Source organism: Girardinichthys multiradiatus, chromosome 21 (genome assembly GCF_021462225.1).
Source record: "Girardinichthys multiradiatus isolate DD_20200921_A chromosome 21, DD_fGirMul_XY1, whole genome shotgun sequence".
NCBI lineage: Eukaryota > Metazoa > Chordata > Actinopteri > Cyprinodontiformes > Goodeidae > Girardinichthys > Girardinichthys multiradiatus.
In genome coordinates this window covers 16270018-16292132 of record NC_061813.1, presented here as the reverse complement: position 1 = coordinate 16292132, position 22115 = coordinate 16270018, and the positions used below count along the sequence as shown (strand labels likewise).

The window sequence follows — 22115 nt, the reverse complement described above, 5'->3', positions numbered from 1 at the left end:
AGAAAAGAGACTTACAATTAACTTCTAAATCAAATGACAATCCTTAACCCTGACAAATGGGTCCATGACAATCCTCGACATGAAGAAGATGAGGTGAAGGCTTTGTGCCATGTCTTGCATCTGAATGATCATGAGGTACACCTTGGATTCATTGAGTAAAAGTCAGACGGAGGATGAAGCGTTCCTAACAAGATGAAGAAATTCCTTGTGGCAGTGTATACATAGTCAGCAAGTAATGCAGATTTTGAGCGGGGCTTCAGTACCATGAACTATATAAACAACGAGGTTCAAACTTACAACGAAGAATGCTGTAAACCTCTTCTTTATCAGCTTAGTTGGACTACCGTGCATGCATTAGGAAGAACGGGGTTGGTTGTCAAAGTCAATAAATCTTGCGCTGTGTTGGGACCCCAGCCATGGTTACAAAAAGAAAGGCCAGTACGAACCTTTCTGGAGCTTTCAAAATAAATCGCATTAACCTACTTCCAGCACAGCCAGGAACAGGGAATAACAGCGGACTTCCCGTGATGTCACTGTCCAAATAAAAACCCCGCTTTTGCAACAAAGTGACCTCTTCCACGCAGGTCCTCAGAGGAACTGGATGGAGGGACACAGTGCGCTAATGTCTCTTTGCAGGCAAACACATATAACTCTTCAAACTGGATCCAAGAGTGTCATATGATCACGCGATCATATGCACTAAGTTAAGTAGGAATGAATTGCTGTTTGTGTATCTGCTATTCATTCATGAACGGGGGTAATTAAGGTACAAGCGTTGCTTGACTTTCTCTCTGAGGTCTACAGAAGCAAACTGTGTTCCAAAGAGTTCCCAGCGGAGACCCTGTCTCTACGACGCCGAGTGGAGCAGTTTTCCCGGTCTGAAGGAAGGACAACGGACCGCATCACTGTGGTTACAGCAGTAACGTGCAGTTTGGCCAGCCGACAGAACAGGCCGCCCACCCCCCCCCCACCCCAACTCTGTCGCCCGGACAACTTTTCCTCAGCACGGTTCACGTAAGAGGTTGTGTTTTGGGGAGAGAGAAGTAGTTTAGAATGAAATAATCTAAACATTTTTTGTTTTATGACGTTTGGTTTTGTTTGTGTTGAAAGTCAGCTATCTTACAGCTAGCAGATTATCTGCTCAGCACATGTGCTCAGTTTGTGTGTTCTGTGTTCGTTTTTGTTTTTTTAAGTTAAGACAAACTTTATTTAAAGGGTGATTTTAAACACAGAAGATCGGCCATAACGTGCCGTCCACGCTTATGCATTTTAACCCTTTTCTTAATGGTATTTTAAAGGTATGTGTTTGATTCTGATGATAAGCTACAAGCTTCTTTTATTAGCTTCAACCGCTAACAGCTAAGAACACGTGCTTGCCTGCTAAAGATCATTTACCCAAAAAGGTTGTTAGTTTTCAATCTAGTAAAATAATATTTCCCTAAATATTATTTTACTAAACTTGATAATAAGTTACACAATTAAGCCCATTTCTCAAAGATTTGGTTCTTATGTAAAATAATATTTCTTTAAATATTATTTTAATAAATAAAGGCAGCTAATTAAACACCGTTGAGAATTAGTCATCCAGAAGGTTGGTTTTATTCAGCAAATCATTCTTAAAATATTATTTTATTAAAATAATATTTTATCTGATCTTGCATTGTGAATGGTTGTTTAAAGGTATGCCAATTATTGCCTAAGTTAGTTCCAAGACTAACTTAACTTCATTTCCAGATCCTTCAAGATAATCCTTGGTTCTCAAACATAAATAACATTGCATGGTAATGTTGCATCACTCTTTCGGTCATGGTTTTCAACCATCTTTAATCAATTTGTTTATGTTGTACATAGCCCATTAGTCTTCCTTATTCTTTCATTCTGCTTGGTAGTTTAGTTGGATTGTTTTAGCATGAAACATGTTTGACTTTGAGTTGACTTATTTTTGTTAATAAATTCTTGTATTTTAAGAAATTGTGTGAATTTATTCCATGTGTGTGCAGAGTTTTGCTGTTCAATAATCTCAGAGCTTGGCTCACCCTTTCAATTTTGTCCTAATGCCACCACCTTATTGGGCTGGTATTCACAAGACAACCCTTAACAGACCGAAATATTATTTAATAAAATATTAAAGTATTAATATTAAATATTAAATAATATATTCATATTCATAATTACAACAGCTGTCACAAAATGTTTGTGTGTAAATTTCCAACAGTTTACACACTTTACATCGAGGTGATGGGACTTATTCATTCACATCATAATGAAACTTTTTCTTTGCTCCTTTTCAATGGTCTTTACACAATACAGTCAGTCAGTCATTTTCTACCGCTTATTCCATAGTGGGTCGCAGGGGACCTGGTGCCTATCTCCAGCAGTCTATGGGCGAGAGGCAGGGTACACAATATATTTATAAATAAACCTTACTATTAATAGTTAATAAATAATAGTTTTTTTTCTTTGCTGGACTACAGTACAGGCAACTGCTAGCAAAAAATCACTGGTGGGGATAGTTATCACATCCTCTTTGGGGTTGGTTCTCAATGTTTGCATAAAAATGCATAGTGTGATACAGTCTTCTTTTTTCTTCTTAGATAGAAAAATGGATGGGAAATTTGCCAAGAAGACCAGCTTTGGCCACACATCACCTGCAGGGAATCTGCTGAACGAGAAGCACAGCAAAGGAGTTTCATATTAATTAACACTGAAAAGATACTAATACCGATTTTTGTCACATAGCTTGTATGCTCATTTGCCATGTTCTGTCAGTTCCTGGCCTAAGAGGTGTTGTTGCCTCTGTAACATGTTTCAAGAAAGATATTAAATTAGACATTGTAGATTGTAAAATTGTATTAAAAATAATATTTCAGGGGACTCCTAAATTTCCAAATGCACAAATTGTACTTGCCAATGTGTACCTTTTGCACAAATTTCTCTTGAGAAGGAAAAGGTTACTTTTTCCAACCAGATACTTTAGACTTCCAAGATGGAAATAGGATGGACAAAGCATAGGATTGTTTTGGAATTTAAATGAAAGTAGAAAGTGTGACAACCAGCCCGGTTCTCCCCTACAGGTTTCTGCAAGCATTTTTCATCAAGTGGAGCTTGTTAGATCTGGTCATGAGATGCAAAGCGTTTGCTTGCTGTAACAAAGTGATCACATGACTGTACGGTAACCTACATGTAAACGCTTCGCATCCGGACTCCTGACTCCTTCAAAGTGAGGCTGTTTGTCGAAGGTCGGTTCTTTCGTACCAGCAGTACCTGTAGTCGAGATTCACCATGGCCTCTGCACTGACTTGCACACCTTTTACTTCGTGTTTACTTGTTTTTACGTTACTATTTGCTAGTGTGTTTTGCGACGCTGAAGCAGAAGATGAACATGCCAAGCACACATACACTGTAGAGATGTTCAACGAAGCGGTGCCCACAGCACCCCACTTTGTCATGTTTTACGCCCCATGGTAAGTGAAGAAATTGGTGTTTTTTGCACGACGTTTGGTAGATTAGTTTCATTTACAATTTGTCTGTCTTTAACAATCGGTGCAAACGCAGGAAATCTCCCTTGTTGCTGTGGCAACAGTTTACCGGTAAACCGGCTACCAAGCTAGTTAGATGGCAAGCTACAAGGCTACCTAGCCCATAAAGACAGTTAACCCGGTTAGCTGAGATGCTAGATTAGCATAGCCAAGCAGCAGCTAATCGGATTTAAACATTTGCTTTTAGCCCTTATAGCATTGCGTTACACATATTTCTGCCTATTGATGTGTTTAAAACATGTTCAGGTAACAAATACTGGAACACGAGTGTCGTCGTTGTTTTTGCACCACATACGTGAAGTTTTTTAAGTTTCATGGGAGTAGCTGTGCTTACGTGGCACGCACTGATTCACGGTTACCAGTGGCTTCAAAACGGTGGTCCGCGGTCCTACAGAGACCCTTGGTCGTGCAAAGGACATGGAGATAAGGGAGCTTAACATTTTGTCAGGTAACGATATTTAGCGTTTTGTGCTTCTGGCATAGAATAGTGTTTTATAAGTTATCTCATCAAGACCCAATGCCCTGCAAAAACACAACTGGTTCAAATTTATTATCTCCTCAGCTTGTCATCAAGTTCAGCAGATCCTTGTTTAAAACATTACTTTTAATTGCCATGTTAGGTGACAGGTAAACTTTTATATTATTTTTAACTATGTTCATGGCATGATTTCTTATGATTTAGCAAGGCTTAGGTTGAATATTAATGACTTCCCAGAGCATAATTCTGCAATAAACACAAGCTGCACAAACCCTGCTTTACACATCATTTTGTATGCAAGTTAAGGGAGATTGTGGCATATAACTCAGCAGAGTTAACCTTCACAGTATATACAACATCTTTAGGATTTTCCCCTATGTTTCGCCAGGTTCTATGTTGCAACCCTCATGCTGACTGTCTAAATCCATTCAGTGCTTTAGGTCCAAACACAGTTGTTGTGCTCCATGCTCCTGGTTTTCATATTAGACACTAGAACAGGGTTGCCCAACTCCAGTCCTTTAGAGCTACTTTCCTGCAGCGTTTGAATGCGTCCCTGCTCCAACACATGTTGCATCAAATGAATTGCTTCCTACCAGGCCTCTGTAGAACTTGCTAATATGCTGATGAGGGAATTCAACCATTTGATTCAGGTGTGTCGGAGCAGGGATGCACCTAAAAGCTGCAGGATAGTAGCTCCCTGGAGACCCCTGCATTAGAAGATCAACCGGTCGTTCGGCCCTGCTGGCATTTGTTTGTCCTGAGTTATCCTTACAGCTCGTGGCCATAGCAGCTCTGTGACTACCACCCGAGGTTTGTCAGATATAACACAGGCTGTTTTATGCACCGTCACTTTTGGACTCTGAAAGCTCAAGTGATTCCTGACAACTTGTTCCACTTTGTGAAAAACGTTGCTGCAAGATAAATCATACTACAAAGTCAATGCTACTGTGGCAACCGTATAAAAACCGAGGATTGTTTAAACTACTGAGGTTTAAGTTGTCATAGATCCAAAAAAAGCTTTAAGTAGTGATCAAATTCTTGTTTATCAGGAATCCTTACCGTGTCTCAAAAGTGTCCATTGACTTTTGTCTATTTTAGGTGAGACACTAATTGTTAGTTCTTTTATTAAATAGTTTAAAAGTTATCTCTTTAAGCCTAAAACTCTCTAAAAAAAACTGTTGTCTTATCAGACAGATTTAAGGTTTACAAGAAATTGCCGATGTACAAATCGTTTTTCTCTGCCTTTTAATAATTAAATGCAAATAAATAGTTTTTGCAAACAGCATCATGTAGCATAAAATGGTGAAAAAATAATTAGCTTCTATTGTTATCCAAACCATCTTTGACACGACTTATGGGACAAGTACAAGCTGATAACATGTTTGCTTTCCTCTTCCTAGAAAATAACACCATTAAATAGAATTCACATTTTAAAAGTTCTTATTATCCTGCTTTTTCCTGACATTGTTAAATTGAATCTCATAAAGTAAAAGACACTTTCACAGCTTGAGTGAACAAAGTGTTCCTGAGGGCTGGACCTATTCAAAAGAACAGCTATTCACCTGTTTCCTTTCCAAAATCTGATTTCTTCTTGTCACCACCAGTAACCGGTTTTCTCTCTTTACAACAAAACTAGAAGACCCAATGAGCCGCTGCTCTGAGCTTTCACTAACTGCCTCGTACAGCCAGGGAGTTTAACTATTCACTTCTCACTCCACATTCAAGTGTAGATTTTTTAAGAGACTCTAAGCTTGTCCAATAACTCAGTTTATCACTTTCACGTCCAGGTGTGGCCACTGCCAGAGACTGCAGCCTGCATGGAACGAACTGGCAGACAAATACAACAGCATGGATGAGCCGCCTGCATACGTGGTGAAAGTAGACTGCGTCCAGGACACGAAGTTCTGTTCCAGCGAGCACGGCGTTAGAGGATATCCCACGTAAGTAAAGGATGCATCAACCCTAAATAACACCAGAGTCTGTTTAGACATAACTACCCTCAAAGTAAAAATCAGTCTCCCTGAGTTCCAACCTTCATTCATTTCATAAGTGAAACTTGCAGATCTTTTGGTTCATGGCTAAAATGGCTGAAAATGTGAAACAAGCTGGATCTGACTATAAAATGGTGAACTCACTGCAGCAGCTGGGCTAACACACTTCTTACAACTTCTTTCCATTAACCACTGAAAGAGATGACACATTAAACCCAAACTTAGTTAAATATTCTTCCAGCCGACTTCATCCTGGGTAAACCCTAATCTTGCCACCGACGTCCCTCCACACCTGCAAACACAGCAGAAACACAACCGTCACTAAGAAATGATTTAACAAAAAGGTTTGGTTTAAAAGCCAAATGTTGTTGACCTGGAATCATTATTTTTTTTTTTTTATTGCTTAAAGTTGAAAACATTAGTTTTTTTCCTGTGTGTTCTGTGTAGACTGAAGTTGTTTAAGCCAGACCAAGAAGCAGTGAAGTACCAGGGACCCAGAGATCTGCAGTCTTTGGAGACGTGGATGCTGAAGACACTCCAGGACGCGCCTTCAGTGAGTGTCATTCCCTCAATGATCAACCTCAAGCTTGCGCTTTAAAATGAGAAGTTATAAACATTTCTGTCCTCCAGGAACCAGAGAGCGAACAAGAACCGCCTAAAGCTCCAGAGCCCAAACAGGGCATGTATGAGCTGACCGCAACAAACCTTAAGGAGCACATATCCAAAGGTAAATGTGATGCCTTATTAAAAAGCATATGAGTCACTAGTGAATAGGCAGGCCCGTTTTTACATTGTTGCAGCTGCATCTGGCCGTAGTAGATGGCAGTTTCACTTTTGCTCCATATTTGAATGCTTCTTCAGTTTTCATCCACACAAAGTAGTGTTTCTGCATCGCTTATTGGGGAATGGAAACGTCTCATTGCTTCGATTTGAATATCTGACCTAAGAGAGCCACAATAGATGAGGCCAGTCAACACAAACTACCTGTAAAAGAAACAACTAGTCCTGTCACCTCACCTTTCTGGATTGTCACACTACAAGTGCAAAAATAAACCATTTGAGTGAGAGGGTGGTTGTTGAGCTCCACTGAAGCTCAGTGTTTAGGTTGTAAAAATAAAAACAAATGATTTCTTGTTTGGGTATGAAAAGGGCTGGATATGACACGGGTGCTTTTAAGACTGAGGTGAAGGCTCCTCGCTTTGCGTCTTGGCAATAGCAAGGCGGTAATTTGAGTTATAAAACTGCGACTGGTTGTATAAAACCTGTAAGATGTGTTTTTTCTAGCTTGTAATTCTGGGTTCATGAAGAAATAAAAAAAAAAATTATATTGCAACTAGTTTATGTTTAATTATTAATTTTTTTTAATGGATTCTCCGTTCCATGTTCAGGTGCCCATTTCATTAAGTTCTTTGCACCCTGGTGTGGCCACTGTAAAGCCATGGCACCAACCTGGGAGCAGCTGGCCTCCACCTTCGAGCACGCCGACGATGTCAAGATAGGAAAGGTGAGCTGCTCGGGGTGAGGGTATCCTCTGGATTATCACTGTTGAAGAGAAGTCTTACAAGGTATCCATGCTTCATTAGTTTAATGTCTTGCTTTAAATTGTTAGCTTCAATGTCCGGGATTATTTTACTGCATGCAGATAATCTGAGATACTGATGCTGCAGGGATGGAGTTGTAGTTTATCTGCTCTCTTTAGTGCAAGGTACTTTGTACCGTCAGTTTATCTGTGTGACAGAACGGGTTGGTAATCACATGAGCTGCTACATGTTTACACGGGAGGGTCATAAACAATGCTTGTTCTCGATGTTTGCTCTGATGTCATCCCTGTCTGTGACGTAGGTGGACTGCACGCAGCACTACGAGGTTTGCTCTGAGAATGGTGTCAGAGGATACCCAACACTACTGTTCTTCCACAGTGGACAAAAGGTATGGAGTCCCATGTTTGTGTGGGGGAGATTGGCTGGAGTTGTAATTATGCTTCTGCTCTTAATTTATTTTCAAGACAGAACAGTACAAAGGGAAGAGAGATCTGGACTCTTTCAAAGAGTTTGTGGACAACCAGCTGAAAGCTGCACTCAGTGCAGAGCAGAAGGAGGAACCAGCTGATGATCAAAAGTCAAATGAGATTCCAACCGATGAGCCAAAAGAGGAAGAAAAGGTGGGCGTGTACAGCAGACACACACCATGCATCGAACTGAATGTTTTGTCAATAAACATTCTTCAAAATAAGGTCTGCCACAAAGCATGACCCAGTTGTTGGTGGGGCGTGACTCTGTCTAAGGTTATGTGCCCCAGATATGAGTATTTTAAGCTTACCAGTCGTTATACAAAGAAACTAGTCCTTGAGTTGCCCTGTTAGTTAACGGTAGACCGAAGATTCTTGCTCTTCGGTCATTATCTGGCAGCATTGTGGCAACCTGGTAGAAAAAATAGCCCCAACCGATACTACGGCTAAAATTTGCTTCATAGGTTTCTGTCAGTGCTAAACTAAAGGGCAAGTTGGCTCTGATTTGTGATGCCGAAAAAGCAGAAATAATGATTGTGTACCAATAACAATAGAAACCTGTTGAAGGTGTAAGAGGTTCTAGGTTTGAAATTACAACTTTACTCAAATTTTGTGATGAAATTCATCACTCTTGGTATGTGTGCGTGGCTGTATGTCTAGTCAGAAACTTTCACTGTTTCTACTGATGGCTTCAGAGAGAATCGGCAGGAGCATCTTAGATTGAATTAAGGCAACGGTCTATTTTCTTGAAATGCTCCTAACTTAATCTTATACTGTTAAATCTGCTTAAACTGCGTGTTTTACCACCATCTCTAGCTGATGTTGCCAGAAATTCACTTGTACATGTAGCAAGTATCAACCTTGTTTCTTGTTCTTGGCTGGTTTCCAATGGTCTCTCCTGATAAGCCTGAGACAGTGTTCTCATGCTTTTGTGAATGGGTTTTGTGATTTTTAACTCTACCAAATGTCAGAAAAGATTTTATGAAGTGATGGTGATGAGTTTTCTTTAGATCCATGAGGTTTCTTATGCCATTCCTGCCGTCTGTGTTTGCAGTCCGAGGTGTTGGTCCTGACTGAGAGCAGCTTTGATGAGACGGTAGCAAAGGGCTTCACCTTTGTCAAATTCTACGCTCCATGGTAAGATCAGCTCTGCTGGAACAAATGTGAATATTTTCATAATTATTTATTTGAGTTAATTGTGAGAGCTGTTTCATTTGGTCTTGTCAAAAGATAAAAATCCAGGAAGAAGAAAGACATTCTGACGTCAGAAGAAACCCTTACCCTGAACACATTAGCACAATGTCTCCTCATACGCTGCTGTAAACAACTATTCACACCCCTCAAGCTTTTCCATATTCTGTCACGTGACAAACACAACATTCATAGTATATTGCCAGAGTGGGTGCTCTATGATACACGGATTCATTTCTAATTGCATCATAATTAAGTTGAGGTGTCTTAACATTCCCACTGCTACTTTACTTGTAGACCAGAAAGTGTAGTTCTGGTCCCATCTAACAATCTGCTTCTGTTGCTCTGACGCCTTCACTGCTTGTCGCCTTTCTTTTAACAATGGCTTTCTTGCTATTTTTTCCAGAAAGGTCAGATTTGTGGAGTGAAGGTTGTCTGTAGATTGTCCCCACTGGAGCTGTGGATCTCTCCAGCTCCTCCAAAGTTATAAAGGGTCTTTTAGCTGCATCTGTGATGCCATCTCTTGGCCGTCAATAACTTTCTCCCTGACCTGTGTGTCTGCGTTCCTTTGTGTTCATCATGCTGTTTGTCCACTAATGTAGGATGTCACTAGACAGCTGTGTTGACTTACAGGTCAACCTTTTTTACTGCTTGGGTGACTTCTTTAGGTGATTGGTTGCACTGGTTTTAATGTAGGGGTATCAGAGTATTAAGAGGGGAATTCATATGCACAAAACACAAATATAAAACCATGTATACTGTTTTTCTGCAGTCGTGCTACTTGGTGTTGATTTATCACATAAAATCCCAATAAAATACTCTGAAATTTGTTATAAAGCAACAAGATGTTGAAAAGTTTAAAAGGCATTGTACTTAGTTACCTAGTGTGTCCTAGTTACCTAATGTTTTTAAACACTGATAAGTCCTCTGTACTTTCAGTCAGTAAAGTGACGCAACTCTTGTTTTTCTGCTGTGTAGGTGTGGCCACTGCAAGAATCTCGCTCCGACTTGGGATGATCTTTCCAAGAAGGATTTTCCCGGTCTCACTGACGTCAAGATTGCCAAAGTGGACTGCACTGTTGAGCGCACACTCTGCAACAAGTACTCTGTAGGTGTACCTGTAAAAACATATGGATTTACTGTGCAGCTTGAGCTCCACTAAAACTAGATGTTGCCAGAGTTAAACAAACCCTTGGTGGTGGTGTTGTGATCTTTCTCAGGTGCGAGGTTACCCCACGTTGATCATCTTCAGAGCTGGGGAGCAGGGGGACGAGCATCATGGGGGCCGGGACCTGGAGAGTCTGCACAGCTTTGTGATGAGGCAGGCGAGGGACGAGCTGTAGGGACGGACACCTCTCCGCCTGGGATCTCCTTTTATTTGGCCAGGAGAACATTCTCTGTCCTACAGCAGCCAAATCTGATTTCCTTCAGGAAGGTGTTGAGCCAGTGACAAACTGATGTCATCATCTGGGTCTCTATTGTTTTACAGACAGAATTATTTAGAATGTATTTTATTTTTATAAATCACCCAAACTAAAATCTTGTCAAGATTGTAAGATGCTGGTTGGGCCTGTTGACCTCTGCAAGCACCGCTCCATTGATAACCAAAGCCTCCAATCACAATTGTACCCACATGCTCATTAAAGACATGGTTCAAGTTTGTTGTAAGAAAGTTGTTTTCTGAGTTCTGTGGCTGTTTTTCTTAGTCATTTTAAATTGTAAGTCATTATTGTTGTGACTCAAAGCTGTAAATATGATGAGGTTGAGGGGTTATCTTGATGGTACTTCATATGCATCTGCTGAAAGCCCATCTGACTCAACTCTCAGGGAAACAACCAAGTGGATCAGAAAGAATTATGGACGCAAGATTGAGGTTAATGTAATAATTTGACCCATGAATGATGAACAGATTTTGTTTCACTTCACTGAATAGAAAATATTTGGTAATAATTGCCTTCACTTTGTGAGACATTTAACTTTCTTCTTGGTTTTTATGTTATCTTAAAGTGGACCATGTAAGTATTGTTTAGTTTTCCTTTAAAAAAGCAAATCCAAATCCAGTTTTCTTATTTGGATTCACTTTTTCAAAGTGGCCCATGATTTAAAACTGCGAATGTTTTAATCAAGTGAAGTGGATCACAGATGGCTGCTCAGGGTCAGGAGGTCCATCTATGTTCATACCTTTTTATCACTGATTATTTTATAGGTTAAAGCAGCTGCATCTATGGCTCAGTATCCTTCAAATTTCCTGGTACCAACAGGAATTGCTGTATTAGGTGAATCTTCTATAAGCACCTGACTGGTGGTCTGGTTAAAAACTAAAGCTAAACTTGCACCAACATCATTCTTTGTTTTCAGTAAACTGTTCCTACATGCTGCAGAAATTAGTTGCATCCATAACCAAGGTTTTTTTTTTTTTTTTTTATGGATCAGGGAAATGAACCAGAATGTGTGAACTCCATCTGCCAGCCTGTGTCAACGTATATGTTCTTGACCCTTATGTGAAAAATGTGCTGAGTGATGCAGGACAGCTTTTATTGTCCAACCCAGGTACAGAAATGGGCAGTTTTTTTATGAAAACACATGGCCTAAAGGAGCCCAGTGACAGAAGTATATATTTTTTCTTTTCATGGGGCCATGGGTTGTGCTCCACCCAAAAGGTTTTGTAAAAAAAAAAAAAAGTAAATTGTAACATACGATTTCATAATAAATTTTGCAAAAATACGTTTGTATTATTTATTTGTCGCTTTAATGTGGTATTTTCTTCAATAAAAGGTGCAATAAATAAGCTGAAAATGTACACGTATTTACAAAAACAGTCTTAACATGATCACAAATGTAAACAGCAGCTTTCCAGAGGTATATAATATTAAAGATCGGTTAGGCACAAAAGGTATTCTGATTGCTATGGATACAAGTGTTTCGTTCAAATATGTCCTCTTAAATATTCCAAGTTAATTAAGGCTCACAGTAACGTGCTCAGAGGGGAAGACGCTGCAGCTAAATCTGAGCATAATGTTGCTCTCAGGGTTACAGAAGCAAAGAACTCGTCAGACTGGCTGTTTCAGTCTCTAAGTGTTTTTCCACAATCTTTTTAGACATGTTTGTGAGCTGTGCGAGTGTAGCAAAACAGAAATGGCCATTTGTGGTGTGTAGGAGGGTAAAAAGGCTGGATTACTTTGTTTTCTTTGGGGGTTTTTTCAGAAAAACAGGAATTTGGCCACCAGAGGGATCATGTTCAATTAGCTTGGAGAATAGTATCTGAGCCTGAGCCTCGCAAATATTGACACAGAGAGCATTATTTGGAGGAGTCCGCTACTAAAACAGAATGTGGTCTCTTTGGTTGAGTCCAAATAATATTTTTGGGAAAGTAAATATGGCTTGTGAGGAAAATACAGTCGGAAAGAGGATAAATATGAATGTACTGACTAATGCATCAGTTCACGTTTGCTGTAAAGTTACAACTGGCCTGGTTTATTCTCATCTGAATAGTACAGATTTTCTGTCTGCAGCTGATAGGGTTCGCCTCACGGTTGGTTGAAGGGAAAGTGTGTCTCCTCAGTGTTGATCCACCATGTTTTCCATCGGGAAAGAAAGCAGCGCTCTGACTGGTCCCACAACAGATCAGGTTGGGCCTTACTCTCTTTCTGAGACGGTAAGACTCTTACAATTCAATAAACAGACGATATACAAACTAAACACTCTTCTTAGACACACAAAGTCTGTGAAGTAAAGTCTGAGGTGTGCAGCTAATGAAGAAGCTGGCTCAACACTGGAATTTTGTGAAGTCGTCTGTAAAAGCCATTGTTTCTCAGTTTGGTATTGATCTTCTGCAAGTCAACATGGTAATAGGTGGATTTCTCGTGAGCAATTTGTGATTACTGAAATAGATCCTGCTAACTTCCAGGCTGAAAAAATATGGTGTCCGACTGAGGTGAGCCTTGTCCAACCAGCTTACAACCGGTCCTCACTGGTGTCAGTGGCAGCCACAGGCACGTACCACCATGTTCTTGTACTTCTTCAGGATGACGTTGGAGTTGTCGTCAAAGAAGAGCACTGAGATGGCATGGAGTTTGGTGGGGGCACAACACGGCTTCGGTACATTCTCAGGGTTCATCAGGTGCACCTGGAAATATAAGAGATGCTTTATTTACAGAACTGTTTATTGGAGCAGATTCTTACACTCACGTATACAGATGTTGCTTTTTCATAAATCACATCATACTGAGCTGTGATAAAGGATTTTTTCCTCTACACTTTTTTCTGTTTTTGCTTTTTTGTTGCACTCAAATGTTATGTAGGTCAAACTAATTTTAATATCAGACAAAGAAACCTAAATAGAGCCATAAAGCAGTTCATTAATTAAGAGACGCTATCCAAACCAACCTGGGCCTATATGAAAGACCTTAAACTCAAGTAGCCATGGGTTATGCAGCAGGACAATGATTCAGTGGCTGAGTGGCTCACAAAAAAGGTTTTGGAGGAGCCTAGTCAAAGGCTGGACTTGCATCAGATTGAGAGCCTGTGGCAAGATCTTAAACTAGTCGTTAATACTTGAAAACCCTACAATTAGGATGCATGAAAACAATTATGCAAAGAAGAGTGGGCCAAAATCCAAACACTGCAAAAGCTTGAAGATGTTCGGTGCCCCCAAGTGTGGCGCAACCAGCAATTAGGTTTATGAGGCAATTACTTTCTCACATTTGGTCATGCTGGTTTGGGCTACCTTTTCACAGAGTAAATGAAATCATAATTTAATCATTTCTCTAATATTAAAATGTATTTGATGATCTGAAACATGTCCGTGTGACAAAAAAGCAAAGGCAGAAGAAATCTGTAAGTGGGAAAAACTTTTTCACAGCACTGTAAATATTGCCAAATTTCAGACTTAATGCTTTGAGTATATAAAAGATTTCTCTTGATGATTTGACTCGTGGGTGCTGTATACAAATACACACATTACCTATTACGTTCTTATTTGCGAAACATTTGAAAACCACTTTTCCTTTCACTTCACAATGAGACACTACTTTGTGTTGGTCTACCACATAGTCTTCTTAAAATACATGAAAGTTTGATGTTGTACCATACAAATTGTGAAATGTTCACTGGTTATAAATACATTAGCAGGGCACTACATGTTTCCACATTTATCACAATTCTTGGATTTGGTTATACCTTAATACACACTGTTGCACCATTACTATATTAGGAAAACTCCATATATGAGCACAACAGCAGCATGGCAAAAAAGTATGGATTTTGTCTGAAGTACACACATATGTAGTTATGTTTTCAGTGGAGTCCTACCAGCGTTTGCACGATGGCATGGTTGGTGGCATTCATGTGTCCATTCAGGGGGAAAGAACACTCTCCATCACAGTAGTTGGCAGCGTAGCCTTCAGGGGCAATGATCCAGTCCTAAAGGGACAAACAAACTTAGCTTGCATGTGGCACATCTGTCTTACTTTACAATTGTGGTCATATCTAGTTCTGATACCACATATTTATTCCCATATCTTTCTGAGCAGTAATTCAAGTACCTATTACAGTTTGTTTTATAGCTAGCTGGTTAGTGCAAATAGTTTTGCCCTAAAAATACAGAAGTAAAGTTTTGGCATTACTGTTCTACACCTGAGTTTATGAGGTCTCTGAGGACAAAGCCCTGCTTATATCGACCATATTGCTATTTCTCTCATCCGTCCTTCCTGTCTGTGTTTGACTGTTTCCGTCTGATGATTTATCAACATGTTTTACCTCATTCTGACTTGTTTTTATGTTTTTAACTGCTGCACCTTCTAATATGTGACCATATTGTTTTACTTTTCACATCCCTCTTCTCCTGCCTGTCTTATGGGGACATACATCTGTTTCTAAAGCATGATTGAGGTATTAACTATTATTTAAGATTTGGTACATTTGAAATGGCAGTAAATTGTTGATGCAATGTGTGTGTGTGTGTGTGTGTGTGTGTGTGTGTGTGTTCAAGTGAGTAATTGCTTGCATTATTCCTCTAGATGTCAGTGGTGTGTTAACAGCATGCTTGAAAAGATAAATGGATCTATGTGCTTTTTTCCACTGTTTCTCTCTATGCTCACACCTGCAGGCTGGCATTTGGGTGTGCTCCCATTCAGCTGTGTATATCTGACTCTCACTGTTTTAACCTGGCTTGTTAGGAGCAGTTTCTTATCAACCTTGTAAGAGTGGTCTGTGGTGCTTAAGGAGAGCAGATACAGACAGCTCCCACACCAGCTGCACCATGTTTCTCTGCTCATTTCTGTCTTAGTGAATTAGGGACCATGTCCCAGATAATTGACTTATTTAGTGAGATGATTAATAAATCAGGACGTTTCAGAGCCCTCTAAATAAAAACATAGAGAAAAACCTTGTTTGTCGTCTTTAATTGCAGGAAAATATTGAAACGTCCTCAAATTGACAAATTTTGGTTTTAGTTTCTTTGTAATAAATGAAATGATTTAACTGGACCTTATTTATTGATTGGTGTGAGTACAAGGCTTCAGACAAAAGGATGATTCACAAAGTTTTGGCTTAAGTTCCAGTATTAGGTATGTATTAAATATTTCTCCTTCCTCTTTTTTTCTTTTTTTGTCACACAAAACTTTCAGATTATTAGAACAAAATTAAACATGACTCAATGATAACCTGAGCAAAGAAGAAGAGTCATCCAAACCAACCTCCTGAAGGAGTCATTCCTGAATCAATCATGGATGTGCTCCTGGAGTAATTGTGGTAGGTCAGCCATTCCTGGTAAGGTTCTTTTCTCGATTTGTAGATAATGGCTCTCACTGTGGTTGATAGGAGTCCCAAAGCCTTAGAAATTGCTTAGTAATCATTTCCATTCTGATGGATGTCAGTTTCTAACCTAAATCTTTAGGCAACTTCGTGAGGTCAGAGAGGTTCTGTTCAATTGATTTCTTGATTCTACCGGTCCGGCAGTAATCCGCTCTGGGTGTGGCTAGTGAAACTGAACCAAAATAGTAAATTTGCTATTTAAATGGGGGCAGCTAACATAGGGCCAGGTTAGTTTGGATAGCTTTTTTCCTTTATTGAATCATTTTAAAAGTGGAATTTCTATTTCCTCAGGTTGTCTTTGTCTGAATTTAAAATTTGTGTAATGATCTGAAACCTTTACGATGGACAAAAAGCAAAAATATAAAAATATGTAAGGAGGCATCTATATGTGCAATATTAGGGGCTGCAGCAAAGTAAAGAGTAAATATATTAATATATTATTATTTAAATAAGCGAATTCATATTTATTTTATAAGTGCTTCAGATAACAGGCACAACAGGTATATAAAAACCTCACATATCCTAATTGTGGTTGTTCAATACTATAATATGAAGCTGAACAAATGTGCAAGTGTAGCCTGACTGAGTTAATGTTTTATATCAGTATTATATGTTGCTTCACATTCAGCGCCATAATTCAATAGTAGTTTATGAAACTCTAAATCTGGGAATTGCTATTCAAGAAACAATTGTCAGAAAAATTCTGTTAAAAAAAGATGATTTTTTGCTTCCAACAAAACAAGAAAACAAATGAAATACTACCTGTTTTTTTATTATCATAACTAAAATATATATTTCAATATAGCAGATTCCTCTACGATTAGCTATCTGACTGCACCTAAAAACCATTTTGCCAGTGAGCTTAACTAGCAGCATTAAAACCTGATGAATACTACAACATGTCAGCAAACAACATGAATACAATAAACTGTTCTAAAACATGAAAATACCTGCCAGCCCAGCTCTCTGAAGCTAACATACAGCTCATGTCTTTTGCACGCCGTCTTTTGATTGCTGCTGTTGTAATCTGAAACAGAAGAACAAACTTAAGATCAAACTTAATGTGAATTAAGGATTTGTGGATTTTGTCATCTCTTGCTCAGCATCTCAGCACATGAAGACATCAAAACAGCAAAAAAAGAAACACCTCCCTCTATGAATGATGATGTAAAAACACAATTAAACAGAGTGAAAACAAACATTACACTCTGGGTCTGAGAGGAGAAAGAAAACACAACCCGACTGGTGTAATGCTCTGGGTGGAGGAGCCTGTGAGGGCGTGAAGCAGAGCTCAGGCACCAGTGCTCATTACTTTTGTTTGTGCGCTGTACGTGCTTCGCATTCGTCCGCTGGATGATGCATTTGAATCCGTGCCTAATTGAGTTTTCCACTGTCAGCTAATATTTGGAATACGCACAAGTGGTGAGACAGTGACAACTGTGTTTATGGACTCTCCTGCCATTCCGTTTGTTGTTAATTATCTCTGTTCCATTCTGCAGGCACCGTAAGACAGGTACAGGTTTTGGTTTTTAGAGCTGAAGAGGTCATTGCTGGCAGTGATCACCACGCTGAAGTCAAGATGGTGAGACAGACTTTCCAAAGAAGGTTTCAAGGGCTCCCTCTCTAGCTTTTCTGTCTTTTTTCTTATTGATTTGATTGTTAGGTATATGATTTCATCATGAACCTCTAAAGGGAGGACCTTTTTTGTTTTTGTCTTTAATTTAGACTTTTTTGCCTTGAAGGGTTTGCTTAATTATATTACATTAATTATGACTGGTTATATAGTTACACAGTTACTTAATTATTATGTTACTCTTACTGAAATTGTCCAACCAACCATCCATCCATCATTGAATCCTGCTTGACCTTGCAAGGTCGCGGGGAGCCTGCTTCCTATCTCCAGCAGTTATTGGGCAAGAGGCGGGGTACACCCTGGACAGGTTGACTCAGGGAAACACAGAAACAAACACTCACTTCTAAGGGCAATTTGAGGTGACCAATAAACCCTAATTCGTGTTGTTGTCCTGTGGGGGGAAGTCAGAGCACCTGGAGGGAACCCACACATACAATGGGAGAGCATGCAGAAAGACCCCAGGGTAGGATTCGAACCCAAGTCATTCTTGCTGAAGGCAGCAGTGTTAACCACCCCACTGTGCAACCTTGATGAAATTGTTTTTATTGTTGTTTATTATCTTCGTTTTTATTATGTGCTGTTATTGCTATAAGTACAGATGATTAAATTTTCCAATTGCACATCATTATTGTTATTGGATTTGACAACACTGGTACAAATGCTTACACTGTAATTTGTGCAATGAAACGTGTGCATAATGAACCAGGTGAGAGTAAGTATTTTCTTTAATAAAAAAGAATAAAATAAATCAACTGTCCATGTATGGAAGTGGCTTTTTGTATTTTTATCCTCCAAAGTTTTCCCTTGAGTGTGTGTCTGTCAGAGGAGGCATGAATCAGAGACCGGTCTGAGGTTTGTCACTCAGTCACAACCACCCAGCCACTCACCCCACCAACTCGCCAGCCTTGTTTGGTCAGCTGGAGTTGCAAGGAGACACACACACATATACGCACGCAGAGACAGACAGTGTAAACAAACATGCTTCAGTTTTGGAAGGGTCATTGATTTTGGTTCCTTACATCTCAGTGTCCATCATTCATGAGCAGTGGCATTTGGATAACAAACAGTAATACACACACACATAAATTACCCCATGTTTGTGTGGTTAACGGCCAAGGCCACTCCAGCTACTCATTAAAGATTTGTAATTTAAATTCACCAGGGCTGGTTGCGCTTAGATTTCATCATCAAGCTTAATGTCATTTCTAACAGCGCTGTCCAGACCTAAGTATTTTAGCTGGACTTGTGTAATATGAAGTTGGATTGATTACTCTTTATCTGAGACTGAAAGAAAAAGAGGTAGGGAGAAGGGACCCTGCGTGGTGCTCATACGGCAAGACAAGTGTGATCCAGATGAGTTTTTCCTTTCTTTTTAAAATTCCCACCGAATCTGGGTGTCCTCGGTGTGGTTGAGTTAACTCTATAGGAGGCAGGAAACTAAAGGTGAAAAAGAGTACGGCAGAGACTGGTGCAGCAGGGTCAAAGGGCCAGGTTGAAGCATTGGATACAGTCAGGTGTTTCCCTAGTTTATGGCTCCTTCCGTTCCAATAGGAAGGGCCGTCCGCTGGCTGTCAGCTGATGTTTCGTGTGAATGTTGTCTATCATGTTTCTGCATGCGTGGCTCCATGTTCACTGGCAATAAATGTAGGGTCAAGTGTTGGTCCTGCCTCCCTGTGGACCGAGTGACCTCCCAGCATCCCCAGCAGGAGAGAGAACATGGATTTAACAGCTTTACTGCAGGAAAAGATCTACACACCAGGCCACAGGCTGGTCCTGGATCAGCCGCTGCAGAATTTTCGAATGAAAAGTCCACTTGGATTTGCATTGTTAGGAACAGTTATGCTGTGAACAGTGTTTATATACAGGAAACATCCATGGACAGAGGAAAGCCCCGCTCAAGGGACACAACCGACTGGCTGAGAAACCTGGCTGACCTGATTACATTACAGTCACAAACTTCCTTGAATTTTAAAAGTGACCAACCAACACAAAGTAGTGTGTAATTTTGAAAGAAAAAATATACGTTATTTTGTTTTTTGGGTCTTAAAAATCTAAAAAGTGTCTTGTGCATTTGTATTTAGTCCCCTTTACTCTAATACCCAAGAGAGACTGCCATTAGAAGTTAGCTATTTTGTAAAAAGAGTCCAACTGTGTGTGATTTCTTCTCAGTACTAATTCAGCAGTTCTGTAAAGGCCTCAAAGGTTTATTAGAGAACATTAGTGAACAACTAGCATCATGAAGACCGAGGAACACAGTAGAGAGGTCAAGGGTAAAGCAGAAAAAGCTGTAAAGAAAACCTTGGTGGAGGTGTGGAGATCTACAGCTAAAAATATTTGTAGAGACAGAAAACTATTACCAACAAGTAAAATTAAGAAATCTGACCTTCACCTGAGAGTGGCAAGACTGCCGAAATGTTGACAGAACTCAACTCTCCACGTGTGAAAGAAGGTAATCTGGTTAGGTGAGACTACAAGTGACCTGTGCTGCACATCACTATGAACACACCATGAAACAAAGTGGTGGCAGCATCATGCTGTTGGAGTGCTCCGCAGGGGCAGGGAAGCTGGTCAGAGTTGATGGGAAGGTAGATGGAGTTAAATATGGGACAATCCTGGAAGAAAAGCTGTTAGAGGCTCTGAAAGACTTGAGACTGTGGTGGAGCTTCACCTTCCAGCAGGATGACCCTAAACATCCAGCCACATTAATTACCTATGTGGTTTATGGTTGTAACGCAGCAAAATGTTACGAGGTTTGTATTTGCAAGGCAAATGATGTACAGTATGATGTAGCATCACCTATGCTGTCTGTGCAGGTCCTTAGCCTTCTCCATGTAATGTACAATATGTGGTGCATTAAAATCTTGTGAAATATTCACCACCTTAAAGCGCACATAGTCATGTTCTACACACACTTTCACACAGACCCCCTGCTCCTTCATCCAGGTCTGCTTTATGATGCGAGACATTCAGCTTCGAGTCAAATCACAGCCAAGGGTGGAAGGTGGATGACGCTGCAATGCTGCCTGTACACTCATCAGACCTCAGCAGCAGAGGCTACTTAATAACATGAAATACAAGGCTGCTATGTAACATGGCAAAGTCTGGAAATATTTTGTGACCTCTAGTTTGCGCTTAGAGACCTAAATGAGATTATTATTCTGTATTAGTTATAAATATAAGCATGTAATCTCAATAAAATAAAAAAAGAAATGCCTTTTTGCTGAAATTCTTAAAAGAGGATTTACTGAAATGGGGAAACATCCTTCTTTTCAGCAAATCAAGCTCCAAACTCCGAAGAATAACATTTCTTCAATGCAAAAAGCAGCATACATTTGAATGACAAACTGAGATTAGCCCGCTAACCCCAAAATAATCTTAATCGTATTTCTTTAATCCTAAAAACACACTTAGAGGTGATCAGGCAGTAAGCAGCCCACTCATTTTTTCTTGCACCTCCTGTTCTTCAAAGCCATCAGCATTTACAGTCTGTGGGGCTCTTTAAGAGGAATAAAGCTGATATTTACTGTTGGCTTTTATTAAGTGTAAAAGCCCAGATTTGTGGTGCCCATAAACCACATCTCCCCTTCCTGCTTGTAAAAATATAATGCCACACAGCTACTGCTGAGCTCTGGCTCCCATGAGGCCTTCATTCATTTCTTTTTCCTTTCCTTGATAGAGCAGAGGTGGCGAAGAACATGAAAAATGGACTAAACATATGATGCTATATTATATCAACATTGGCCATTCATGAATTCACTATTTAGGCTCAACAGAAAATAATTAGTTATCCTAAAAAAGTTCACCAAAGTCATTCTTTACCAGAGTAGTGGTTGCATTTGGTTTTATAATAGTAATTTTATAGAGCTTCAACTCATTTGCCCTTAAAAGCATGTTTTAAGTCATTGTTGCTTTCTTAAATATTAGATGAATTTACCATCAATAAAAAATTTGACACCAAAAGTTATATTTCCTACAGCAGATGGAGATTTTGTGCTCTATTTCACATCATTCCATCAACATTTAAACAGCATTTACAGTGCTGTTAAAAAGTATTACCCCCTTACAGATGTCTTCTGTTTTTTACGGTGTCACACTTAAGCCTTTCATGTCTTTAAACAGGTTTCAATATCAGACAGAGACAATCTGATTAAATATAAAATGCAGTTCCAAATTATGCTGTTTTAGTAAGAGGGAAAAAGCTACTCAAACTAATCTGGCGCTAAGTGAAAAAGGAATTGCCCATAGACCAGTGGCGATTGCTCTAAGACTGCAAGGGGAAGCTCAGCTTCCCCTAAAATGTCAAAAAATAAGTGATCAAATATATACTGTTGTGTGTACATGTTATTGACTAAATATGCGCTACAACGCGCTCAACTTTTGTTCAGAATCAGCTTCTTATCACTGGTAACGACGCGGCTTTCCTCTCACTCATTCCCGCAGCTTCACAGTGCTTTAAACATTG

The 22115-nt window shown here is 39.7% G+C and overlaps 2 protein-coding genes across 3 annotated transcripts in view; one reads left to right on the top strand and one right to left on the bottom strand.

The window, feature by feature from the left end:
* The first annotated feature begins 3088 nt into the window (after positions 1 to 3088).
* txndc5 (thioredoxin domain containing 5) lies at positions 3089 to 11931 on the top strand. 2 transcript variants are annotated; one of them, XM_047349054.1, is made up of 11 exons: positions 3089 to 3239; positions 3351 to 3464; positions 5805 to 5957; positions 6456 to 6561; positions 6639 to 6735; positions 7397 to 7512; positions 7851 to 7937; positions 8014 to 8169; positions 9071 to 9153; positions 10186 to 10315; positions 10428 to 11931. In XM_047349054.1, the coding sequence occupies exons 2-11, from the start codon at positions 3409 to 3411 to the stop codon at positions 10548 to 10550; spliced, it is 1107 nt and encodes a 368-aa protein (XP_047205010.1). In that variant the 5' UTR covers positions 3089 to 3239; positions 3351 to 3408; the 3' UTR covers positions 10551 to 11931. The 2 variants fall into 2 exon arrangements, with proteins under 2 accessions (XP_047205010.1, XP_047205009.1); XM_047349053.1 differs by having other exon boundaries at positions 3151 to 3464.
* Positions 11930 to 22115, bottom strand: part of bmp6 (bone morphogenetic protein 6) — a 67202-nt gene continuing 57016 nt past the window's right edge. The window contains exons 5-7 of the mRNA XM_047349052.1: positions 16971 to 17047; positions 14518 to 14628; positions 11930 to 13333 (exon numbers count right to left, since the gene is read on the bottom strand). Of these exons, the coding sequence (XP_047205008.1) occupies positions 13184 to 13333; positions 14518 to 14628; positions 16971 to 17047 (338 nt within the window). The 3' untranslated portion in view covers positions 11930 to 13183. The remainder of the gene's footprint in view (positions 13334 to 14517; positions 14629 to 16970; positions 17048 to 22115) is intronic.

Bases quoted from the DNA above. Each gene is read 5' to 3' on its own strand.
- txndc5 (XM_047349053.1), top strand. From the start codon at position 3,283: ATGGCCTCTGCACTGACTTGCACACCTTTTACTTCGTGTTTACTTGTT. The intron at 3,465-5,804 runs GTAAGTGAAGAA...TTTCACGTCCAG, and splicing joins GTCATGTTTTACGCCCCATG to GTGTGGCCACTGCCAGAGAC. The intron at 6,736-7,396 runs GTAAATGTGATG...TTCCATGTTCAG, and splicing joins TAAGGAGCACATATCCAAAG to GTGCCCATTTCATTAAGTTC.